Genomic DNA, 25,363 nt, shown 5'->3' with positions numbered 1-25,363 from the left:
TTACAAATTGGCCTTCCAATTCCCATATATATAAAGTCCAAGGCATGTAAAAATTTGTTTAGTCAAGTTTTTTTTTTTTTTTCTCTCGATTTTGAGGGAAACCTCCAAAAGCTTAACACAGAAAACCTCTCTTTCTTACGAAAAATCGAAGCATGTTTGAGTCGTAGTAGTTATCAAGAAAGAGAAGATATATAAGAAAAAAGATTGTATCTACCAAATTCCAATGCCCATGTCTTTTGTTTCTGTTGCCACATTGTCTTAAAACAAGCACTTTCAAAAGTTCCTTGCTTCCCTGTAGATTTCTCATCAGGTAAACATGAATACTGTGTAGCTTCTCTTCTCTTTTCCCATCCAATTTCATCAAAGTTTCTCCTTTGCTTGCATGCTTTCGAAACCATTAACACAAAGCCAGTGTGTTTCTTACATATATAGTTACTGCATGTTGCTTATCACTATTCCTTTCATGATCTTTTTTTTTCTCTTTGTCTAATGGTTTATGATAGATATATGTTCTTATGATTAATGGGTTTTGGTGTTTTTGATGAATTCTAATATAGTTATTGTAATTCATTCTTGTTTTCTTGTTTTCTTTAAGTTAGTGGGTTTTGTTTTTGGATTCAATTGGGTGTCATTTTTGGGCTGATGGGTCCTGTAAGAGGGTTCAAAAAGAGAAGGAAGATAGAGAAGAAACCCGAGGAAAATGCTTCTGCTTCTGGTTCTTCAGAGAAGGAAGGGTCTTTGGATTGCTGGGATGAGCTTTCCAAGAGGATGAATGGTATGTTTCTTTTTAACAATCGTATTGCTTCACTGTATCAAACTCTTGACTTTTGTTCTGTTTTGATTGTCTTTATTTTGAACTGTTCTTTTTGCTTGTGGTATGCTGATATTCGCTCTAGTTGATCAGTGATGGCACGGAATATATATAAATTTCTATTAGCAGTTGACAACTTTTCAGTTCATGGGTGGAGTTTAATTTTGGCAAATTTGACTGGCTTTACGATTTCATCGTATTGGAGTTATGTGTTGATACATAGAAAATGCATCTGGGAACATAAAAGCAGGATCCCTAATCTGACTTTTAAGTCGTTCTTTTTAGCTAACATTCTGGTTTTGTTATCTTATTGAATTGGGAAGATGATAAAATAATCTTTTTTCAATATTATGATTTATAGTAACTGAAAACGTAGTACAAGACAAGGAAATAAGGTTATATTGGTTTTTGGACAATGCTGTTGCTTATACATTCTCACTGCTTTACAGGAAAAACCAGCCTTAGCTCTGTTTGAATAGGATAAATGTTTGATGCTCAGAATGCTTAAGTTGTTTTCAATTACCTATAGCTGTTGAAGAACTTATTCTTGTCTTACCTTCAAAGTTGTGAACTGGTTTACTTTAAGCAAGGTTTTAGTAGAAAATTAAGGGGGACTCCGCTGGTGAGAAGTGAAATTGGAGATAAAGGGGCTGGTCATTGTAGATAACCTTTTTTTTGGATGCAAGTAATTGTAGATAATTTGAGTATACATCTGTAACTTGGGAGTATTAGGCAATGTAGATGAAAAAAAAATCCTTTTCATTCTTCTTCCTCGTCCTTTCAGTTATCACATTATTTTTGGCTCCTAGTTTGCCTTAGCTGGAACTTATGAGACTTTTCAAGCCTTGTTGTGCAAGGATAAGTAGCATCGATTTTATATCTGTTCGTTGTGCTAAAATTAATGGAACTCTGCAGATGCCGCTTAGGAATGGAATTGCCTAATCACATTATCAAGGAAAGGATTTGGCACTAGATCATTAGGAAAAAATGTTTTCTTTTAATCTATAATCAGAAGGTTTACATTTGCTACTGGCAGCATCATTCTTTCATCTTGAAGATTTTCCTCTGTTGGTTTATGTTATTGCTGTTGTATGTTAGGTCTTTCAGAATATTGTTTTTGTTCTGCTGGAAACATGCCATCAATGGTACAAGTAGTGTTTCCTTTTCATGAAAATATTATTTTTCACATTATCTAGTTCTTATTTCTACGGTCACTATATGTCGATTGAAAATGCCAAGGATAAGGTAAATCTGGATCTAATCTCTTGAACATGAAAAGTTACTGATAAAGTCAATCAAATTAGTGATTCATCATGTTAGGCAGGAAATATATTTCCTTCATGTTTTTTATTCATATTCTGCATCGTGGAGTTCAACACCACAATGCTCTGTTATGTCTTCTAATATGTCACTTCTTGATGGAAAATGCTAGTGTTAAAGCCTTGAAATATCTGTAGAAGGCAGTAAGAGCAGAAACTGCTGGTGTGAGCAGACGATTTGGACATACATTCTCATGTTGAAACATATAATATTAGATTGAATTTTATAAAAGTAAAATGTTGCTGTTGAGTGTATGGTATATTCTTTTGGTTTTGGAAGTAGGAAAATTTCATCTCATAGGCAGTAAGTTTAGGTCATTACTTGGTAACCAAGGAACAGATTACTGCATTCTTGCTTTTATATGCTTCTTCTTTCTTATATTCATTTCTGTTGTTTGCTTTGGCTGTTTCCTTACTGCTGACTTCTATAGGTTGGTTTATCTTGTATTTAGTTGCTGTATATTTTGTGCTTTTTGTCTTTTTTATATTGAAACTCAACACACTGCCAAGACCACATTAGTGTTAGTTACTTAGAATATGTTAACAAATTAAATGGCTGATAAGTGATAATCTTAGGTTTCAGCCAGGATGTTTCATAGGTTGAAAATTGTTGTTTAAGCTATGTGCTGAAAGATCTTGTCATTACATTCTTTTTAGGCTACAGTTGACAGTTCTGCAGATCTTATTGACTAGTGTTGTCAACAAACTATAGGGTTTGTCAACTAGGAGAGATTAAGAAAGAAAACATAAGATAAAAGGTGAAGCAGATCTGGAGAAAGTAACCTTTGCTTGGCAAAGTATTTGTAAATTAAGCTAGTGCACTCCCTAACCTACCTAAAGAGTTTTCTGACCAAATTCAACATATTATAGGAACAAGGCATAGGAGTTATATAATGTAAATGCCTTGTTTCCATGAGCCTTCTTTTCATGGGTCCATTGTAGTAAAATGATGAGGGCCACTCTTAATTTAGTAACTTATTCCTTTCCTTGCTCAACAAGATGTGAATTGTCTTTATGATAATAAGCAATAGTACATTGTATTAATCTTTTCTGGTTGAAACTTCTGGGTATCAGTACTAGCAGCTGAAAACCATGCATATGTGGCTGGTTTTTTGTCACCTCTTGATTTTTACTGGCCCTAACCAGTAGTTGACACAAATCAGATTCAACAGACGCTGTTACGTTTCAACTTTACATGCAATGTTTTCATATTTAATGCTCCAAAATGAGCATGTTTTCTCCTATATAATACAATTATTCATGCACGTGTATAGTTCTGACATTAATTTTCACCGGAAAAACCATAAAGAGAGTTACTATGCCCAAGTCTACTGTCTACTCAATTGTTTTATTTCCTATGATTATATTTTGTCCAATCGAAACGACCACAAAAGTTGTATTTTTTCATCGATAAGCTAATCCTGATACTTGAAATAATGTTTGTCAGAGTTACTACTTGTGAAATCCAATAGAGCACCTGTACCAACCCTATATGTTGCTTATGTGTAAATAATGCTTTCTTCTTATTGGCTCTTTCTCTCTGTAGGTCTTCAATCCCCATCTAAAGGTCTTGATAAGTTCAAATCTGTTTTCAATATTTCCAGAAGAACCTTCAACTACATATGTTCACTTGTGAAAGAAGATATGATGGCTAAGCCAGGAAATTTTACATTTTCAAATGGTAAACCTGTGTCTTTGGAAGATCAAGTAGCTGTAGCTTTGAGAAGGTTGAGCTCTGGTGAGTCACTAGTGACAGTTGGTGATTCGTTTGGGCTGCACCACTCAACTGTCTCCCAATTGACCTGGCGCTTTGTGGAGTCTATGGAAGAAAGGGGTCTTCACCACCTTCAATGGCCTTCCACTGAAGCAGAAATGACAGAAATAAAGTCCAAATTTGAAAAGATTCAAAGTCTTCCTAATTGCTGTGGTGTGATTGACACTACTCATATTATGATGAGTTTGCCTTCGTCAGACCCCGCAAGTAAAGTGTGGCTTGATCATGAGAAGAATCACAGCATGGTCTTGCAGGCAATTGTGGACCCTGAAATGAGGTTCAGGGACATAGTCACTGGGTGGCCAGGTAGAATTGAGGACTGGTTGGTGTTTCAGAGTTCAAATTTCTATAAACTGTGTGAAAAAGGAGAGAGATTGAATGGGAAAAAACTTGAGATCTCTGAAGGATCAGAAATAAGGGAATACATAATTGGGGATTCAGGCTATCCTTTGTTACCCTATCTTGTTATACCTTACGAGGGGAAAGAACTACCAGAATTAAGAGCTGAGTTCAATAAAAGGCATTCTGCAACTCGGCTGGTGGCACACAGGGCATTGGCAAGGCTCAAGGAAATGTGGAAGATCATTCAAGGGGTGATGTGGAGACCTGACAAACACAAGTTGCCAAGGATCATCCTGGTTTGCTGCTTGCTTCATAACATTGTTATTGACTTGGAAGATGATGTCCAGGATGAAATGCCTTTGTCTCATGACCATGATTCAGGGTACCACCAACGGAATTGTGGCTCTGTTGACATCAAGGGTGTACACCTGAGAGATAAACTTTCTCTCTACTTCTCAGGGAAATTGCCACCTTAATTGTTTTCCATTTCTGATGCCTGACTGGTAGTTTCTTTATATGCAAAAGGTTTAAATAGGATCTTTCGCAGACAAATCGATTAATTGAGGTTGCTTTTCTCTTATTTAATTTACAATTGTAAGAGTTAAGATAAGCATTGTGTTTTTATACAAGGCTCCTCATATTATAAAGTGATGGCTGAGACAGCATGCGAGACATTTAGATGTTTCCTATAATTCATACAATGTCCAGAGGTGATTGGTAGCTTGTGTCCTGTTTCTCTCCTTATATCTTGATGTTAAGTGTAAAGTTCAGAATGCTGCTGCCGTGCCAGCAGGAAGAGGGTTCTTCCGGGACGAAAGCAAATCAATTACAAAATGAGTGAAGGTGATGGCCTTGACTCTATTGCATGACTGAACAATCAGATTTTCAATAGCGGGATGCTCATCTGGGACTTGTTAGGCCCAGCTTTGAGCAAAATGGAAAGTATACAATTATCCGACCTGCCTGATTCTAACCAGCTACCTAAGTATGTGTTGACTTGGATCCCACTACAGTCCTCCGCCCTACCAACTGAGCTAAGATGGGGTTGATGAACAAGGTCCAATACTTGCAATTTGAACCATCAAATCACTTGGGAGTAGAATCGAGGTCTACCCTGTACAGTTGGACAAATTCACAGGAGGCAATCTGTCACGTCCAATGCCAATAGAAACAACTGGTTTTCACAGTAACGACATAAGCACAGCTCAGATATTTCTGCACTAAAATGTAGAGATTAGAAGTCTACAACACAATTCAAAACTCCCAAGGTAGACCTAGCATCACCAGAAGCTCATGCCAACATTCCGCTCTACATTCTGTAACTAGGATTTCTCCACTATCATTTGTTACCACCTGCAGAACCGAGGAACAGCAAGAGCTCAATGAGCATTCAGTCAATCGTGATAGTGAAATTGTTTGACTATGATTCAATGAAAGGCCAACCAACTTATAATTCCTGCATCTGGTAACAAGAAGTTTAGAAATCAGATAGAACCATCACTTGCCAAACTCTTAGCATCTTAAAAGCCGAGGTGACTCAGTAAGTTTAAAGGTTTAAAACGAAATATTCAAAAAAAAAATTTTTTATTAAAATTAAAAAAATTATTAAAATTTTATTTTTTTAGATGTAAAATTTTTATATTTTTAGAATGACTAATACAAAATCAACAATTAAAATTTTTGATTCAAATAAATAATTATCACATGAAATAAAGATAATATAATAATATAATATAAATTCTAAATTAAAGTAAAAAAGTCTGTAAATATTAAAACAATAGTACTTAATTGTTGAATGCTTATTACAAAATACAAATGAGGCTCACGGTTTTATAAAGATAATAACATAACAAATTTATTGTGTATTATTTGGAGGAAAATTGAAGTTAAAAGAAGAAGGAAGAAAAAACAAATGAGAAAAGTAGAATTCAAAAAGTAGATATTATACATTGAAAAAGAAATAATTGATTTTATATATAAAAAAAATAGTTGTTAGAAATCATTAAATATGTTAGATTGAAAATAGAAAAAATAAGTAAGAAAAAAATAGTTATTGGAGATAATTAAATATATATGACTGTTAGTTGATTGAAAGTAATATAATATTTTAAAAATTAAAAAATAAAAAAATTAAAATTTATTAAACACATAATTAAAAAGTAAAAAAATAAATAATTTTATTAATTATTAATTATTTTTATATTTTTAATATAATAAATTATATTATAAAATTATAAACTCTCTCCAAATTGAGGGCCTAAAGCCCTTGCTTGGTGGCTTCACCCAAGGGCCGGCCCTGTTAAAAGCAACTGGAAGCTAACCATCATGATGGTCATTTATTTTTTCAGTCAAATTTAAGAGACAGTTACTGCAATTAGCGAGGAAAAATTATCGAAGGCACGTTACAGAATATAAATTGGGTTTTGCTAAGAGTAGAGCAAAAATACCTGCAAAGCTACACACGACAAAACTTGTCCTTCATGAATAATATAAATGTGTCGGACCATGTTTGCTGTACAAATTCTGGAACCACTGATTCACCCATAAATGGGTTCCATGGACTTCCACCAGATCCACCAAGAACCCACTTTACTTTTGCTGTGGGGCTGGTAAAATCAAGCATTGGATCAACCTCTACAGCAGATTTTAATTTCTTCCGAGAACCAGGTGGCCTTGATGGCTGAAAACAGAAAAATGCACGACTGGAGACTGTCAACAATTCTCTTGAGATTCTTAATCTTCAGGTCATTTCTCTAACTCATTGTAATACGTTTTTGCAATACCCCAGGTGTAGTTATTCTTTTGGCATCTTCTGGGTATTTCAAAACAATTTTGTAGGGAAACGTCCCCATCAGAAATGTATTTCCTATGACCAGAAATCTGTAAGGGCAGTAACATAAATTATAACACTGAATTCAACTGTAACAAAACTTAATAGTTTAACACTACAAATGGCACGCCTGCCTTTAAGTACCTCGGATGCAGCTCCACTTGCTTCCATCTCTGAAAGGTATCTCTCAACAGATCTCATGGAACGAAATCGCTGTCCAGTCCCAGGCTCAATGTAATACTGCAGACAAATTACCATTTCTAATATTCTGAGTTTCAAAAGGAAATTCCATGAAAGTACTTCTAGACAAGTAAGCCTGGTATCAGTTGTTCTTTTCTCAACTCAGTTAAAGGTAGAATGATGAGTGTATTTCTTCGGCTCTTTGCTAGTGTATACAAGTTCATTATATGAAGCCGTCAAATTAAAAGGAAAAGAAAAGACTTCTGATTGACAAAAAGCAAGAACTGAATGCACACTGAAACAAAACCATCAAGAATGGGATCATTTGGGAGTACCTGTATATCTTATTTTGGTTGCAATTCGCAAAGTTGGGTGCACACAAGGTCAAGGAGTAAAAAGAAAAGAAGCCTACAAACTTCAAATAAAAATTAAGCATGCAAGAGTACCCTGTCAATCACTCCAGCATATCTAACATTGGTACGGGGCTTTTCCTCAAAAATCCAATCATGACGCAGCATGAACGGCGAAGCACTCCTGAATACGTGGGGCACAATTTGCTTATGCAAAGAGTACCAGCACAGTTGGTGAGATCAAAATAAGCAAGAATACAACTAATCCTCATGGCAATAAAAACATGAAAATCCATTCAACAGTTATAGAACTCACAGAATTTTCATTGCCAGGTTTCACTCTTGGTGGTCTACGAGTATATTCCATGTCTCCACATAGGTACTCCTGAGCAGCTGTGAGGGAACGAAACTGCCGTCCAGACCCAGCTTCACAGTAATACTGCAGAAAATAAGATGGAAAGTTCTCAAAATTCTGTCTTCTAACAAACTTCAATGCATGAACTTCCAAACACAATTATCCCACATTATAATTATGAACTTTCAGAATGTTCTAAACAGAGCAGTGACATCTCTCCCTCCCTCCCCCACCCCCTAAGGCCCAAGGCCTCAAAAATGGATCAGTGACCAATTTAAATACGGAAACTACATCTAAACATTCCCTTATTTATAAATTATGGAGACTAGGATTCGCAAATTAGAAGATAATATTAAAATTTTCCGGCCATGATGGGAAAATGGATTACAGCTCAAAGATTCCTTGGATTCCATAAATCCTCATCCAAATCAATTAATTAGAAACGCAAAGATCAACCTCCAAACTGAAGCCTCTCAGATAAATACCTCAAAACAAATGCATGCATGCAGAATGCAGATGCAGTTCATTAACTAAATGAAAAACAATCCCAGAAAAGAAGAACAAATTGTAAATACAAAAATGAGAACGTAAAAGAAAAAGAGGAGGAGGAGTAAGCAACCCAGTCAACTCGGCCGGGACGGGCTGCAGAGTTAACACGTGGCCGTTGCTCGACGACCCAACCACGTGGCAACTCGACAGATGATCTGATCATGGATGAGGTGGGCCTGGTGTCCACAATCTGCAGCTGCGTTTTACTCGGATCGTGGGCTTCTCGTTCTTCGCCTGCCGGAGGTGGATTCTTCATCGACGGTGACGATTTGCACTTCATTGTTCGGAAATGTTTGAAGTTTTTTCTTTTTCTTTTTCCGGTGTGGTATCGGACGCTGTGGTCACCGGTCAGTGAAACGGGTCCCGTTTGAAGGGAATTGATCGGGTCGGGTTATTCATGCTCCTTTTGCGGCGGAGCTATAGAGCAGCAGCTCAGTTACGTCAATGGCTTCTGAAGATTCCGAAAGTTACTCCCTATGCTTTTTACCTCGAAGAAAACACTAGTTAAAATCTGTTTTTTTTTCTTCTTTTTTAATTCTAGTGAAAAATATAAGTTCATAACTTTTCTACTAAATTACATATTATAAAAATAAAATTCGCATCAATCTAATAAATTATTATATACAATTATTACATTTTAAAAAACAATAAATTAATTAAATAAATCTAAAGGAATGCGTTTGACACCATAGCTGATGGTCGCATGACATACTTAGGTAGGTCATCCATGAGAGATATAAGTAGATAGAAATGTATTTTTAAGTTAGTAGATTTTCAAATCTCGAATTTTTAATTTTGAATAACATTATATTTATTTTATAATTTTTGTCTTGTATTGAAAAAAGTCATATATAATTAAAAGATATAATATTTTAAAATTTTTTTAAACTATTTAAAAATTTTAAATAAATTTTTATTTTTTATTTAATTTAATTAAATTCTTATATTTTTATTTTATATCAAAAAAAATTATAATTAACTATTAATTAATTATTATTAATTAAAATATTACTGTCATTTTTTATATCTCATAACATTAATACAATAATAACGTAAAGAGTGAACTGTCACATGATAACGTCAACATGTCATATTATAATTTATTATAATATATCAATATATCACGAATCACGTGATATAAAAAAAATAAATGACGTGTTGATTAGCAACTATTAGTAAAATACATAAACTTAATTATATGTAATTAAAAAATGAAAATTTATTTAAAATTTTATATATAATTTAAGAAAATTTTTAATTATTATGCTAACTAAAAAATAATAAGCGAATATTAACGCAACATAATTATAGTAATAATAAGTAGAAGGTTACTACTCACAAGATGGAAATAGTTTTAATAGCTTATTTATTCTTTAATATTTAAAAACAAATTTCAAACGTTGAAAGAATCATGGAAGGATGGATAATGTCAACAGCTTGGAAGCGCAAAAGTGTGGTTTTGTTCGTTGTAAAGGAAATAATGGATGGTTTCCAACTTTGGTACTTTTCCAGTGACAACAGCCAGACTGGACCGCAAAAAAAAAAAAAGAAAAACCGTAAACGCAACGCTGCCTGCGCCCTGGTCTACAACAACAACAACTGTCAGTTACGGGAAAATTGAAAGTTCTTCTCTTCTCTTCTCTACATGTTCTTTTTAATTATTATTGGTTTTTTTTTCCCATTTTTCCGTCATTATTGCGTAGAGAAAGCAGATAAATACATCCCTGAGTAAAGGCAGCCTGAACCTGACCCTGAACCTGTATCGACTAATTTTCAAAATCTTTGACTACTTCACCAAAAGATGAATATAATTAATAAACAAAAAATTAAAGAATAATTGTTTTGAATAGATCGCTATGCACGCACGTGGATTAGGAAAGGTCTTCGGATTCATTTGGTTACATACGATGTTAGTTATTACTTTTTCGTCTGACTTTTATTATATAAGTAAAAGGAAATTTTTATGTAAAAGTCATAAAATAATATTTAAAAAAATGAGTTTCGAATGCCACACACGGACCATAATCTAATTATACATAAATGAGAACCGTCAAATATTGCAGGGAGAAACACGCCGCATACGCTTCACAACAGATGACAAAGACACAGTACTCTTCGGTTTCTTTTTTTTCTTTAATCCTTTTTTTTAAATACTTTAAAATGAAGTTCTTTTGTTTTAGATTTTTAATTTTTTTATATAAAAATTTTTGAACATTTATAAATTTTAAAATAATAAATCAAAATAAAAATTTTATCTTAATTTGTTTGTCCTTTATTCATTTTTTTCATCAAATGAATTTAATTTTGACTATTAATTTTTAAAACATTATATAAAATTAAAATCTAAAAAGTATGTTTTGAAAAATTTGAAATTCAAAAATTACAAAGCTTGTTTTTAAAATTTTTATTAAAAAATAATGATCAATATTGAATTTATTTTATACAAAAATTAACAAAAAAGATAAAATGAGATGGAAAACGTAATATTTTATTAAACACTGAACCTGGGAAGCAAGCCAGAGCATTGGATCCCCTAGCAAACCAGGCTAGTAAAGAAAGAAAATATTTTATTGAAACTATAAATGATTCATATCCTCGAATCTTCTTGATATTTATTATTCTTCAAATCTGAATTATTGAGTTTTAATCAGTATGTTCAAACTCAAACAGTCTAAATTTAAATTAAAAGAAAAAGGCCTAAAAACAACATGGAGAATATATAAAAACTCAAACGTGACAGAAACAACAAAAATTAAGAAAAAAAGATTTGGTCTTATTAAACAACATGATTATTCTTTTGTAGTTTTGATTAAAAGATTCTTTGATGAGTGGAAAAAGATAATTGAAAAATCAATGTTTATGACTATGGGACAAGATTCTAGAGGAAGAAGCTTCTGAAATTTGGTCTTATTTGTCTTTTAGATAATGTAGTTTGAAACCCAGAAGTATGGCAAGAAAATTCTACCTATTGAGATTATTATTATTATTCAAATCGAAGCTTCCAAAATCAAATAAATATTTGTTCAAATAACTACGGCTACTTTGTATTCAACTGATCCCAAAGAAGTAGTTGAGTGGAAATTTTATCATCCGTACAGTTGAGGAAAATCTTTACCTATTTAATTTTTTATTAATAAAATATTTTGATTTCTTTTGACTGAATTTGCAATTGCTATGTGTTTTTCAGCGGCAAGTTTCATGCTCTTGTTATGTATTTTTAATTGTTTGCCGTTAAGGAAAGGCAATTGCTATGTGGCGCATGAAGTTTTTATCCAACTGCATTGAAGCGTTCAAAACAAGCTCCAAGGATCTTACCTTCACTCACATTAACAGACAGGCAAACACTTCAACTGACGGGCTTGCAAAAGCTGAGATTATCAGGTTCAATCGTTTTTTGACTTTGTTCTAATCCTTTGTGCTGTTTTAGAAAACGAAGGTGCTTAATCTTTATTTTATTCATCTCATTGGTTCACTTTGTTGAGTTCGTGAATATTTGGATTTATGTTGAAATTTTTCTCTTTCTATTGTTGTGGCTTTCCTGTAAGTCAATCTTTTGAATTGTCTTTGACAGTTTCTTTGTATTGCCTTAACTGGCTTTGTTTTTATGATCATTTGCTATTAAAAAAAAAAGAAGAAAAGGCAATTGGAAAACATAGAACGACGCTGTTTTCTTTAATAATAGTATTAACTTAATAATTGCATTACTCCCTGTACAAAGCGTGTAGGAGCCCTCTCTTTTAAACATGTGGACAAAGAAATGGAGAAAGAATATGGAAAAAAAAGACTTAAAATAAAATTTATTGCATTCCATAGTTGATTTAATTTGACATCGTGATATGGCGATTACCATTTAAAAATTATAATTAAACACAATTGCAATGGTAAGTCATTGACTACTAAATGCTGTTTGAGCAATTAACACTCTTCTTAAGAAAAATACATACAAAATTCCTCTAAAAGCAAATGTGGACGCACTTAGATTCTGCAAACATCAAATTTCCACTCGGAAATTGCAATGTTTGTTAACGAGAATACACCACGGAAATCTTCTAGGAATATGATGCTACTACTCTTTACTGTGAAATAACAAAGAACTTTATTTCCAGTAAAATGAAAAGGACACACGTTAAAAAGGCAGGTAATAGCTAGGAAAGTGGATGTGAGTCAGTAGGAAAGGTGTGAAACTAGGAAAGTCATCCTTGAGCTAAATTGAAGACCGCGTTGAATTTTTTACTAAATAAGACATACTTCATTGTACTACAACTACTTTCTTCCCACGTTTTCTCTGTCTCCATTTTATGTTGTTCCCTGTTACAGTTGATTTCGGTTTTACCTGTAGCTAGTTCTTTGCCGTGGTGTGGCCTTTTTTAAAACTCACATGAGTCGGTTCAACACCCCCACGCGCCATGAGAGAAGCGTAGCGACAAATGACATCAGGATTCAGGAATTCTATTTCCTTGAAAATGCTTATGCCCAAATATGCAACCTTCCACTGATTTCAGTGCCAAAGTTAAGATGCTAGAAATGTAATCGTGTAATAAATTTAATAGTTTTAACTTCCCAATTTTTCTGCCAATATTGAATGGAAAAATCCAAATCGAACACAAACAAATACTATTGACTTAAGGAACAAGTAATGAAGAAAATTGTGATATTCGGGGAAAAGCATGGAACGTGATGACCACGCACGAAAGCTGTGGCGGGGAATAACAACAACACTGAGAACAGTGTACAAGTGTCTAGAATTTGTCAGAGAATTAGGAAGAGTCCTGGTAGGGACTTTCTTAACATGCTCCGCTACGCGGTGACGCAAACGTACTGATTGGCGGCTTACGTTTCCATATATACCCATGAAACTTCCATCGTAATTGCAACAGTACCCAACACTCTTTACTTTCTTAACCCGCAAGAATCATTGACAAATCTGAAATGTCGACCTTCCCAGCTTAGCACACTCTCGCCAGCTGCCTACCTATAAATATAACTCCCAAGCTCTCATTCCTGCCATCCAAAGTTTTCCATTCAGATTTTCAGCAGCAAAAACCTTAAGCGTAAGTTTCCACATTTCAGGGTTTCCCCAAAGTTTCGGACTATTTTTTTTTGTAAAAACATGACCATGAAGAGAGGCAGAGAAATTGAGGCCATGGACATGGCAAACTGCTTGATGTTGCTATCCAAGGTTGGCCAAACCGACCCGTCGAAGCATTTCCAGGGTCGTGTCTTCGCATGCAAGACTTGCAGCAAAAGATTCTCATCTTTCCAAGCACTCGGAGGGCACAGGGCTAGCCACAAGAAGCCGAGGCTAGGAGGAGGTGATAACCTTTCGGAGATGCCTGCTTCACCCAAGAAGCCAAAGACCCACGAATGTTCAATCTGTGGCCTGGAGTTTGCCATGGGCCAAGCCCTTGGGGGTCACATGAGGAGACATAGGGCTGCCTCAAACGAAGGGTTGGTGACTCGGGATTTGTTGCCAGAGATGAAGAAGTCGAGGGACGCTGAAAGTGATTTGTGCCTGGATCTGAACCTGACGCCATGGGGAAGTGATTTGGAGTTGAAGCTAGGGAAGGTGGCGCCGGCACCTGTTGTTCATTGTTTTATATAGGATCTTTTGGTTGTTGTTCTTGTAAAAAATCTGGTTCATGTTTACAAATTTTTTATGGGCATTTTTTCTTGACATTTGTTCTTATGAACAGGGTATAGACTTAGATGATTTAATTTCTTGATTCTTTTTAGTAGTTAGTTGGAGTTTAACATCTTGTAGACTCAGTTGCTCCTCCACTTTTACTAGTGATTTTCCTTATTAAAATCCTACATCTTTTCTGGTCCATGCACGAGAACATTGTTTAAGTTTCAATAATTAATTGCTTTAAATGAATTGGAAAAAATCCTGCCATGAGAAGCAGACTTCTGAAGAAAAAATAAAGAAATAAAATTTATTACTTGAGATTAATTGAAAAGATTGACGAAGAAACACTTTCTCATCCCCGACCATGAAAGAACATCGAATATCATCCCCTACCAATAAAGAACATTGAATTGGCTTAAAACACTCTCTAAAACGCTAAGATTCATGAACATTGAAAGAAGTGAAGAAATTGAGTTGGTTTGTTTCCATCTTGCAGATGAATTGATGAGGCAGCAGCATTGGATTTGTTTACTCGGCTTTGGGCTCAAGTCTTCAGAAACATACAAAGAAAATAGAAGTATATATTTATCCAAAAGATGTTTTTTCCCTAATCCGAAAGTGTTTTATCCCTAAAAGTACTTTACTAGAACATATATTCATCTGTGAATATCAATATAATTTGATTTGGTTGTAACTTAATTTTGGACCATAGTTGTGTTTTATGCTCTTGGTCTTAACTTAAACTAGACATATTTTGTAACATTAGAGGCATGGACTCATCATAAAAACATGAGTGGTAATCTCAAAACTTTTCCATTCTAAGGAATGTATCAACACAAAATGAGGTTATTCTACCATCCTTTAGTGTACTACTTTTAAACATTTGTAACATTCTTTCATATTATATCATTTTAAATGAAATAAAACAAAACCAAAAACGAGATAACATTTTAACAAACATTCTCGCACTCTTTTATTGTCAATAGTAACTCGAAAAATATAATTTTATGACCTAATAATTATTCTAGAGCGTCTTGATGAATGAATCTTATTACAAATCGTATTGATACCTATTAAGAGAAATTGTACAAGTTTATATGCTATTTCTTGTTAGAGGGGAAAAGGGAAAGTGTGACACAAAATTTAGATTGTGAGAAATTGTTTGATAATTAGATACACTCTCCTTACCAATTTAATGAGAGCCAGCCACGTCGTCGGTTCCTCGTGAATACTGTCACAGAAGATTATAAATCATCGCTAATGAATTCTTAATCAATGCCTTTCAAAAATCTTGCGGGAGAACTGTCACCATCTGATTGGCCCACGCAAACTGCCTTTAAGACAGTTAAACCATCCAAAACTCGACACGTGTTGAACGTTTCAACTCCACCCTTAGCACCGGCCGTACAAGATTCGAAACCCAAGATAATCCAAAGTGACGAAAACCCACCCTTGGATGAAGTTGGTTACAGTCCATCGACGGTCAAGGTCCGTTACTCACAACACACGTGTACGTTAAAGATGAAAGTAAGCGTGACGTGTGATTAAGCAGTTGTAGACTACGTTTCGATATTCCTTTCAGGAGCAAAGATCAGGTGCTCCTCACACACAATATCAAACTTAGCTCTCTCTTTACTTTTATTTTTTTTCCTTTTTTTTTTGGTTTTTCTCTTGCTTTGCTCGCCGGTAAATTCATCATAAAAATGAGCGGCGATCGACCGGGTTCCTTCGGTTTTCCGGTGATAAAGAAAGGTAAGGATCGTGGAAATTGAAGAACGGAAAAGAACATTTTTGCTTTGAAATCATTTTTAGGGTTCTGCTTTTTCATCGGTTTTATAAAGTTTTTGTTTTTAGCCATTTTACGGAGGTTAGTTTTTTAGGGAAATTTACGGGATTTTACTCTTTTTTTTTATGAAATTTGCAGGGAAGTTTTGAATTGGGATGATGTAAGCAGAGTTCGCATACTTTGATTGAGAGTTAAAGAAGAAGATAAAAGTGCTCTGTCTCCAATTGAAGTAGAGGGAAACTGGAAAGAAATGGTATAACTTTTTGAAGTTCTTTTATGATAATAAAATGGGTGGTTTTTCTTTTTTCTTTTGGGTTATATTTGCTAATTATTTGATTTTTTTATTGAAATGCACAGTTTTAGCTTACTTTTTCTTCTTGTTCTAATTTTCTGTATCATGTAATAAAGATTACCGTGTTCGAACCTGGAAAGTGTTTATGTTTATTGGCGAGCTAGATTGGTTTTTGCTCACTAGGATTTTATTGATGCAGAAATGAATGTTCTGTTTGAAAATTGTGATGAAATGTAGTTGAGTTAAGTTATATTTTTGGACAGCCGAAAATGAAATGTATATATAAACAAAGGAGAACTGTCAACCTGGAGTGAAGTTGAGGGAAGTGTCCTCCTCAAATTGGAATAAAACTAGTAAGCTATAAACACCCTTCTGAAAGAATGTACATTTAGTGTTGCATATTGCATATGAGTTATGACTAAGTTTTGGAAGGTTTCAAAGTCGTACTTTGGCAGGGGAATGCAATAGATTGGATGTAAAAAGAGCTTTCTTTGTCCCTTTTTCTTTTTCTTTAGGGGGAGGAGGGTTGAGTTGGTGGGGTTCGCTGTGGGGAATAACTGTTGAAAATGATTAAGATTACAACTTTTACTGTGAAAGAATCAAAGGGTTTTCTTCCCAATGTTTTGTTGGTTTATGGATCACTGGAGTTTTACAAGCAAGCAACTTCTGAGTGATTGTTTCTGGCAGTCTTTTCAGAATAAAAGTTTTTGGATGGCAAAGGGTCCTGCGCATATATCCGATGGGGATGCAGCATTTGATAATCCGTCCCGAATTGAACCTAAGAGGTCTCATAATTGGTTTGTTGATGCTGAACCACAGCTGTTCCCCAGCAAGAAGCAAGCTATACAAGCTCCAAACAACAAATCAAGTTCTGGAATATCTAATTTAAATGTTTCCCCTTGGGAAAATGTTTCCAGTTTTCAATCAGTTCCAAGCCAATTTATTGACCGGCTGTTTGGCTCTGATTCTGAAAGGCCTGAAAATTTCACTGAAAGGAACATATCTCCTGTTGAAGTGGATAACATAAGACGAAAAGCAATTGAAGACCATTTTGGTGAAGATGCCTCTGTTGGTTCGTCGATATCTCATACCATGGAAGATCCTGAAACATGTTTTAATTATGGTGGAATTAGAAAAGTCAAGGTCAATCAAGTTAAAGACTCTGCTAACAGTATGCATGCACCAAAGGAACATAGTTTTAGTAGGGAAAATAACAGTGACATGACTACAATTGAGGCCTATGACAGGGAAAATGAAAGTAGTTTCATTTCAATGGGGCATAGCTATGACAAGGAGTATGACAATGTTGCACTAATGGGTCATACCTACAACAGGGGTGATACTCATATCAGAACAGCAACTCCTGCCTATGGTAAGGGTGATGAAATTCCTATATCAATGGGCGACACTTATGGTAAGGAGGATGCCAATATTCTTTCTTTTGGTGGCTTTCATGAAGAACATGAGATTATTCCTGTGGGGAGGCCTCTAAGTAGCTTTGAGCCATCATACACTCCATCTTCCAATCCATCATCGGAAGGAGCTTCAGAAAAACAGCTGGATGCATCAACTGCTGTTGTAGTTGCAAGTACTACTCGGACTCCTAAATTAAGACCTGAATCTGCTTCAAGGACTAAACCAGAGTTGAAATCATCAAAGAAAGAAGCTCCAAACAGCTTCCCTTCAAATGTCAGAAGTTTGATATCGACCGGTATGCTAGATGGTGTACCTGTGAAGTACATTTCCTTGTCACGGGAGGTAACTCAGTTCTTTTTCTCATGTATTCTTTAGTTGTGATTGCTTTCTACCTTATGGTTTTATCCCTATATGTAATAAGGAGCTTCGTGGAGTCATAAAAGGTTCTGGCTATCTTTGCGGGTGTCAATCATGTAACTTTTCTAAGGTAAGCCATCCCATGGTTTCTAAATTTGCTTGCTAAACTTCTCTGTTTCTCATCAAAGAATTATATGATTGTGCATTAGGTGCTGAATGCTTATGAGTTTGAGCGCCATGCTGGTTGCAAAACAAAACATCCAAACAATCACATTTACTTTGAGAATGGAAAGACTATTTATCAGATAGTACAAGAATTGAGGAGCACTCCTGAGAGCTTGTTGTTTGATACAATTCAAACCGTGTTTGGTGCACCAATTAATCAGAAGTCCTTTCGCATTTGGAAAGGTAATTAAACTTGATTAGCTGCAAAGCTGCCTGTTTGCTTTCTATTACCTTGGGTTGTGATGGCGTGGGTTTGACAGATCTGTACTTTGGTTGCCTTAAGGTCAGTTACAAACTCATTCTCTTTTAATTTTCCACCTTCTCAGAATCATTTCAAGCAGCAACTCGTGAGCTTCAGCGTATTTATGGGAAGGAAGAACTAAACCTGTAAGACGAATGTTCCAAACAGGTCTGGAACATTCGTCTTTGTCAGAATGTAAGATAGAGAAGCAATCTCTTTCTTGAATCATGTGTATAGAAAAATGTGTTGAGTTTTTAGTAAATTACCTACTCTGTAGGCATAGGATGGGCAACTGATGCTTTCTGTTCATATTAAGGCTAAACTGATTCAAAACAATGTATTGTATGCTTTTGGTCATTGAGAAGAGGTGTTTGGTAGACAAAGAAGTGTAAATAAGAATGCAAGGAGAGCTTATATGCTCATGTTTTTAGATAATTACATGTAGGGCATTACTCGACTCAACATATCAGCTTTTCCCCAATGGTACTTCTTCTTTCTGTGTTATCCGGGCATGTACGTCTGATGAAATTTTCTTCTTTAAGTACCTTCGCAGTCTTGTACTACCGTGAAGGTACAAGGCACTCAACATCTTTGATTGGGCAGCCATTAGTGAACTTGTAACCATGATTTTTAGTTTTCCAGTCACCACCTCGTTTGAAACTAGAATTCATCTTTGCAGGTATATATTGATTTGGCGAAGCCAATCAAACATTTAGAAATAAGAAAGAAAAGGAAAGGGGAGTCAGGGAGAAGAGAACAAAGTAGGAGTTTTATCGTGGAGAAAATCATTGGTTAATACATGCAAGTATCTTGGAATGGCAGGAACGGAATGGCAACAGAGTTTTTCAAGTAAAACAAAAAGAGAAACCACTTCCTTTTCTTTTCCTACATCAATAAATGAACTTGTGTTGCAAGCAGTCAGATGTTTGTCTTCCAACAGGAGTATGTTCTCCACATGATACAACTGTTTTTTGCCATAAAGAAAAATTATCCAATTATGAAAAGACTACATTTCACACGCTAAAACAAGATTAAAAAGAATGACAAGAAGAAAAACACAAACAAGCACCCATCATCCAGTCACCACAATTAGTTTCTTCATTTTTCCTTTGTTTTCTCCCCCTTTTTTGATGAAAGTTTCACATCCAATATGTGCTTCCTTCAGGTTGAATTTAATTTGATCTCATTAGGTTGAACCACAGCAAGCTGATCTTTGTGCAGATTGACCAGCCCCAGCTGCCAGGTCAGGTTGATTAATCTTGATCGTTGAGGGCTGCAACCATAGAAAAAGTTTTCAATAATTGCAAAATAACTATGATTTCTAATGTAAGAGCCTACAGACAAGGTGGGGCAGTTCGAATACCTCAGCCCTTGAGTCAGTGTCGGCAAGTCTTTGCTTTATGTCCCTTGCTATTGAAAAGAAAACTTGCTCCACATTGAGATTTGTCTTTGCACTCTGCATGGAACAGTTTATTTCAGTTTATATCTCGCCAATTCAAACAGCAACCACAATCAGCAAGCATTACTTACAGTTTCAAAAAATTTGATTCCATACTCATCAGCAAGTGCTTGTCCCTTGGAGGTAGGCACAGCCTTCAAAAGAAGAAAAAATGTAGAGTACTGGAATTAGTGGTTTTGTATCATTAAATTTAATTAATTAGTTGACCCCCTCCTTACTCTACTTCAGAAATCAAAAGATTTGTATTGGAATGAGTACTGAGCAAAAGTTATCTTTGCTTTCTCAGCAAAAATGCACAGATCCACCAGCATACTTAGCAGAGCAAATTGGATAACATGCTAAACTTCTGACGACATAATGCAAAACAATCTAAATGATGATAGGATCATAGATGTCATATACTGAAAATCTTATGTCAAGCAGCATACCCTCTTGCTTTCATCCATGTCTGCCTTGTTCCCCACCAGTATCTTGTTAACATTATCTGATGCATGCTGTTCAATGTTGCGAATCCAATTCCTAATATCTGAAAAGGGGAGAAGCCTTTCTGTAAGAGATTTAACAGAGTAATGAAGTGCCAGGACAACAAAAAGAAACAAAGCAAAACCTTAATATTTAACAGATTACTAAAAGGAAACCAACAAAATTTTGCAACATTAAGACAAAGAAGTTAAAATGTAAAGTCAAACAACAAAAATGTAAAATCAGCTATTAAGTGAAAGCAAAAGAACAAGGGATTTACTGTTGAAGGATGATTCATCAGTGACATCATAGACCAGCAAGATGCCCATGGCTCCACGATAGTAAGCTGTTAAAATGATACAAGCAAAAATGATTAAGGGAAACCATGTGCAGGAATGCAAAGAATATATATCAATTTTAGAGAAACAGCTTAAAGATGATTTCGGCTATCAAATATCAAGTCAATAAGAACTTCATTACTCTATTGGAGAATTTAACATTTTGAAGACCTAAGAGATACACCCATACCAAAAACCATCATACCACACAAAGGTCAAAAACCTCCTATAAAGTTAACACAGATCAGACAAAAATGTATTGGATTTCAGGCTGTAACCTTTTGCATCACTCCTTGAAGATGCCTAGTGCCAAATTGCCACGCTTATTAGGCAACCTTTTAGCAGCTGCTCTAATGCAAAGTACCCAGAAAGTAACCAGTAATGAATAAGCAGATCTAAGAAGTTTAAGACTGAATTCAGTCATTATTAGCATACTTGCCATGCTCATTAATAACAGCTCAAGGCAGAGCAGTCATTGCCTATGGATGGAATTCTGCTAGGGAATTTCTCAGCAATAAGACAATGCATGACCCACTGTATATGATCACAATGATTTCCAATTACAGACTAACTTGATAATCCAGTACACGAAGGCAGGCTCACAACCCCATTGTAGCAGGCACCAAGGCCAGTGTTTTTAGGCCTCATAGATAAGTCAGTTGCTCCTCTTACATTCAGCTACCAGATTTTCACAGCAGAGCAGTGTCTATAAGCCACTATCAATAACACTCAAAGTTGCTCTCCCCCCCCCCCCCCACCCCACCCCAAAAGCAAAGGTTTCTTTTCCATTTGTAGTTCTTTTAGCACATGTCTTCCAACAAAAGGCCTCTGATATTTCTTCTTCTCCCAAACTTGGAAAAGAATGGAAGAATTTAGGCCAAATTGGTCTCAGCCTGGAAATCTCCAAGTAGATGATCGCAATGTCATAACACACCACCATATCATTTTCCTCATGCATATAACAAGTAACAACACCATCTCATTCCTTAAGATTGAAATGTTAGAATTATGAGGACCAAAACACATACCAGTTGTGATTGTCCGGAACCGCTCCTGTCCAGCTGTATCCCAAATTTGGAGCTTAATCCGTTTACCATCAAGCTCAATGGTTCTTATCTTAAAATCAATACTGCACATAAAAAAATCACATTGTGGAAGTCAGGAAATTTCATCCAGATACAAATAAAATAGACAGAGAGGCTCCATTTGAAAAATACGCACCCAATGGTGGTGATAAAACTTGTTGTGAAGGAACCATCTGAGAACCGTAAAAGAAGGCAACTCTTACCCACACCTACATATGTAAACAACAGAAACAATTAGAGTCCTCCTAGCAAGCTTCAAATGCCTATCAAAGTTATCAAGGCATCTAAATCTCAAAGGAAAAAAACCATCATTTTCGTGAGAAAGAAAATTATTTTGGTGCTAAATCTAGAAGTTAATTAAAATTTTATGAAATCATGAAAACATCAACTTCAAATAACCAAAAATCATTGAAATTAAAGTACATGGAGCTAATTGCTACTCCTACCTAACCGTATTTAGCAAAACCGAAAGACAACCATTTTAACCAATAAACGCTCCCAAATTGGGCTTCTTCAAACATTCCTTGACTCTCAAAACCTAAAAGTAAAAGTCCAAAAGAAACTCATCCAAATTTCATAGAAATGAAATCGAGAGACACGAAATACATTATAATGTGAACTAAATCTACTTGCATGGCTAATTGTTTCGAGCAAAATGTATGGAAAACAAATCTCAGCGAGAGTATTAAGACCGGGGAAAATTGAAGATCTATTTGGTTATGAGGAAAACGAGAGAGAAAAGCAAGAGAACTGGTTTCAGAGATCAAAGTACCGCTATCGCCAATCAATAGAAGCTTTATGAGGTAATCATAATCAGCTCTAGCTCTTGCAGGTGGAGCAGCCATTGACAAATTTCACTAGACAAAGAAAACCTCTCAAATCTGCGCACACACACAAGAAAAAATTGAACAAAAAAGTCAGAATCGAAAGCTCACATATCCACTCTCGAACCCACGTAATTACATAAAAAAATTAACGAGAAAATAATAAAAAGATACCGGATCGGAGACTGAACAACAGATAGGAGAGGTCTCCAAAAAGTCAAATCTTAAAGGCCATGGCAATTATAATTTGAATTTCTTATCTGTTTGGCTGGTTGATTATAGTTATTTCTTCTATTTTCTTTTTCTAATTATAAATGAAAAAAAAAAAGAAAAAAAAAAAGAGAAATTATAACCTACAAAATCGAGCTTCTCCGAGGAAGATGGGGTTGCTAAAATGCGCAGTGTCCGCTTTCTCTTCCCTTTTTCTCCCTTTTTTTCGTTCGCACTTTTTTTTTTTCTGGTGCACCGATCAACCCCTGCGCACGCTAGCAAATCCACCAGTAGTAGCAACGGAGAGATAGAAAAAGGAGAATGACTTTCTCTTTCCTAAGCTTCTCTTTTGATGATTTCCTCCACCCCTCTCTCTCTCTCTTTACAAACCATAGAGCAGTGAATAAAAAAATTCAAGTTTTTACTCTAACCAACCAAATCACAACGCGTGGCACATGAGTTTGACATTCTGGCAATTACAACGTGGCTCATTCGATTGATATTGTATGACTGGTGTGGGCCATAGGGAATAGGGAGCTGGGGGGAGTGAGCTGGCATCCTAATCATCACTAGGCGTTGAGTTAACAACTGGCAGTTGGGGACGATTTGGGGTTAGAGCAAAAGATCTAGTGTTTCATTACATCAGAAAAGAACTCGTACTTACCTAAATCACAGAAGGAGCAGGCGGTCAGGAAATTCAGGTGGATCTACAAATTGGATATCAATGGACGTAGGAACCAAGTCAAGCTGTCCAAGGCAACTCCGATCAGTTGGGTTGGGTTTCCAAAACTAGAACATGGGTTGGTTACTAAAAGGAAAAATACTACTATATGTTGGACGGTTGGACCAGTTCCTTCCCATTTCTGTCAGCCTTCTTTGTTAAGGAAAACCAATAACTTGTAATTTATATGTCGATATTCTTTTTATTTGTCTTGTATTTTTCCTATGGAGTTATCTTCGTAATATAAAACATATATAATTTCATAATATAACATTTTAATTAAAATTTCAAATTAGATATATTAAAAAAAATTTCTTCTTTTAGTACATATTTCTTTTTTTTATTATAAATTGTCAACATAAAAATATTTCAATAAATAAAAAGACAGAGAAAACATCAATCAAAAAATGAAAAAAAAATTGTAAAGAGAATAACAAAATACAGTTTTAATGTCGTGAGTCGATACTCAAATAACAAAATACAAAATTTTAATATTGCGAATCGAAACTCGAACTTCAATCTTTCGTCTGCCACTCTATTGAGTATTAACCTCGTTATGAAGAAAATTGAAACTCACATGGTGGAGGTGGTTGACCAAGCAACGGATATCCTCATGGACAGCCAATGTTTTCCAGCTTACAAAGAGCTCCATTAGCGGATAGATACTTCAAATGGAGGCTTCTCGCCACGATGGCAATAATTGAGTTTGAATATATTAGCACTCGAACGTTCATGATTAGATTGGAATTCAATCATCAACATGAATCATTGCATGTTTGAGTAAATTTAACTTGTTATTATTCTCAGATGATTAAAATTTATAAAAAAGGAAAGAAAGAGGAAGAATATTCCTTTGTTTATAGCTCATGGGCTCATGCTAATACGATGTATTGACAATCTCTGGCAAATACCAATCAAATGGCATGGAAGCCTTTTGTCTTAGCGAGCTCTGGTCTAAAATGCCCTGTTGTATCGAAGAGAAAGACTAGACTGTCCAAAACAGGATGACATGGCAGACTGCAATAGAAAATTCCAGAGGCTGCAAATTGCTAGAATTTCAGGTTTGTTACACGCCCACATTCTCCGTAATTATAATCATAATAAAACTAAATAAAGTTGGAAATAGAAAGAAAATATATATGTATGGGCCAGAAAGTTAATGCTTTCAAGCATATGCTTGGAAGATACTCTTCCCACAAACCAGTACCATTTCCTTTAAAGCACACAAACCCCTCTTTTACTCATTCTCTTCGAAGAAATCCATCCATGGTCTCAATCTAGGTGTTCAACTGCGACTTTTGCAACATGGCGGCATCAAGGACGTGCGACGACGGCGAGATCAACGGCGATGATGAGGATGGTGATGAGCATACAAATGAATCATGATCGTGAATTGTACCCAGGTGTTTGATCAGTTGGGCAACTACAGACCCTTTGGCAGTTCATCTAGAATGGTATCATTGTAGCTCAAGCATATTAGTAACAGAGTGACAGTTAAGTTATTTTTCTACATTCAAAGGAAACAGTTGGTTGTTTTCTTTATACCATATATCTGAGTATATTATTAGACCTTGTTTGTTTCTCTCATTTTGCTGTAATTTTTGTTGCTTTTATGTTTGATATCTAGGTTGGTCATGGTTATTCAGAATTTTTCCGTATGTTGTGTATTCGGCAATATGCTTTTCTTTTTCCCTTATCCATCAAAACAGATTCAACCTTTTTTAGACATATGTTGGGGCAAAAAAGACTGAAAGAATGTGCTTCTTGATCATTAGTTTCATTGCTAGCAAGCCGGTCAAATGAAGAGATCA

At 35.3% G+C, this 25,363-nt stretch overlaps 4 protein-coding genes across 7 annotated transcripts; 2 read left to right on the top strand and 2 right to left on the bottom strand.

Moving 5' to 3' along the window:
* Positions 1-6,701: 6,701 nt before the first annotated feature.
* Positions 6,702-8,947, bottom strand: MBD7 (methyl-CPG-binding domain 7). The gene is given in 6 exon segments (XM_088809742.1): positions 6,702-6,996; positions 6,999-7,126; positions 7,221-7,316; positions 7,703-7,813; positions 7,923-8,045; positions 8,581-8,947. Coding segments are annotated over 6 exon segments (963 nt in total). The 5' UTR covers positions 8,791-8,947.
* Positions 8,948-13,422: 4,475 nt separating this feature from the next.
* Positions 13,423-14,184, top strand: RHL41 (C2H2-type zinc finger family protein). The gene has a single exon (XM_018126642.2). It carries the CDS (start codon positions 13,621-13,623, stop codon positions 14,110-14,112), a length of 492 nt encoding a protein of 163 aa, XP_017982131.1. The 5' UTR covers positions 13,423-13,620; the 3' UTR covers positions 14,113-14,184.
* Positions 14,185-15,682: 1,498 nt separating this feature from the next.
* LOC18590747 (DNA-binding protein) lies at positions 15,683-18,888 on the top strand. Of its 2 annotated transcripts, XM_088809446.1 has the most exons (7): positions 15,730-15,888; positions 16,061-16,175; positions 16,478-16,567; positions 16,902-17,972; positions 18,052-18,117; positions 18,197-18,395; positions 18,539-18,888. In XM_088809446.1, exons 4-7 carry the CDS (start codon positions 16,926-16,928, stop codon positions 18,601-18,603), a joined length of 1,377 nt encoding a protein of 458 aa, XP_088665572.1. In that variant the 5' UTR covers positions 15,730-15,888; positions 16,061-16,175; positions 16,478-16,567; positions 16,902-16,925; the 3' UTR covers positions 18,604-18,888. The 2 variants fall into 2 exon arrangements, with proteins under 2 accessions (XP_007016512.3, XP_088665572.1); XM_007016450.3 differs by lacking the exon at positions 16,478-16,567 and having other exon boundaries at positions 15,683-15,888.
* Positions 18,889-19,294: 406 nt separating this feature from the next.
* LOC18590746 (Ras-related small GTP-binding family protein) lies at positions 19,295-23,225 on the bottom strand. Of its 3 annotated transcripts, none has more exons than XM_007016448.3 (9): positions 22,975-23,225; positions 22,570-22,678; positions 21,934-22,006; positions 21,741-21,841; positions 20,655-20,720; positions 20,341-20,438; positions 19,984-20,046; positions 19,817-19,909; positions 19,295-19,726 (listed from the first exon to the last, which is right to left on the bottom strand). In XM_007016448.3, exons 2-9 carry the CDS (start codon positions 22,640-22,642, stop codon positions 19,640-19,642), a joined length of 654 nt encoding a protein of 217 aa, XP_007016510.2. In that variant the 5' UTR covers positions 22,643-22,678; positions 22,975-23,225; the 3' UTR covers positions 19,295-19,639. The 3 variants fall into 3 exon arrangements, with proteins under 3 accessions (XP_007016510.2, XP_007016509.2, XP_007016508.1); XM_007016447.3 differs by having other exon boundaries at positions 22,979-23,224; XM_007016446.3 differs by lacking the exon at positions 22,975-23,225 and adding an exon at positions 22,796-22,933.
* Positions 23,226-25,363: the final 2,138 nt, after the last annotated feature.

This window comes from Theobroma cacao, chromosome 9, assembly GCF_053813885.1.
Source record: "Theobroma cacao isolate CCN51 chromosome 9, ASM5381388v1, whole genome shotgun sequence".
Taxonomy (NCBI): domain Eukaryota; kingdom Viridiplantae; phylum Streptophyta; class Magnoliopsida; order Malvales; family Malvaceae; genus Theobroma; species Theobroma cacao.
The sequence above is the reverse complement of the archived record's forward strand: the minus strand, read 5'-3'. Positions and strand labels throughout refer to the sequence as shown.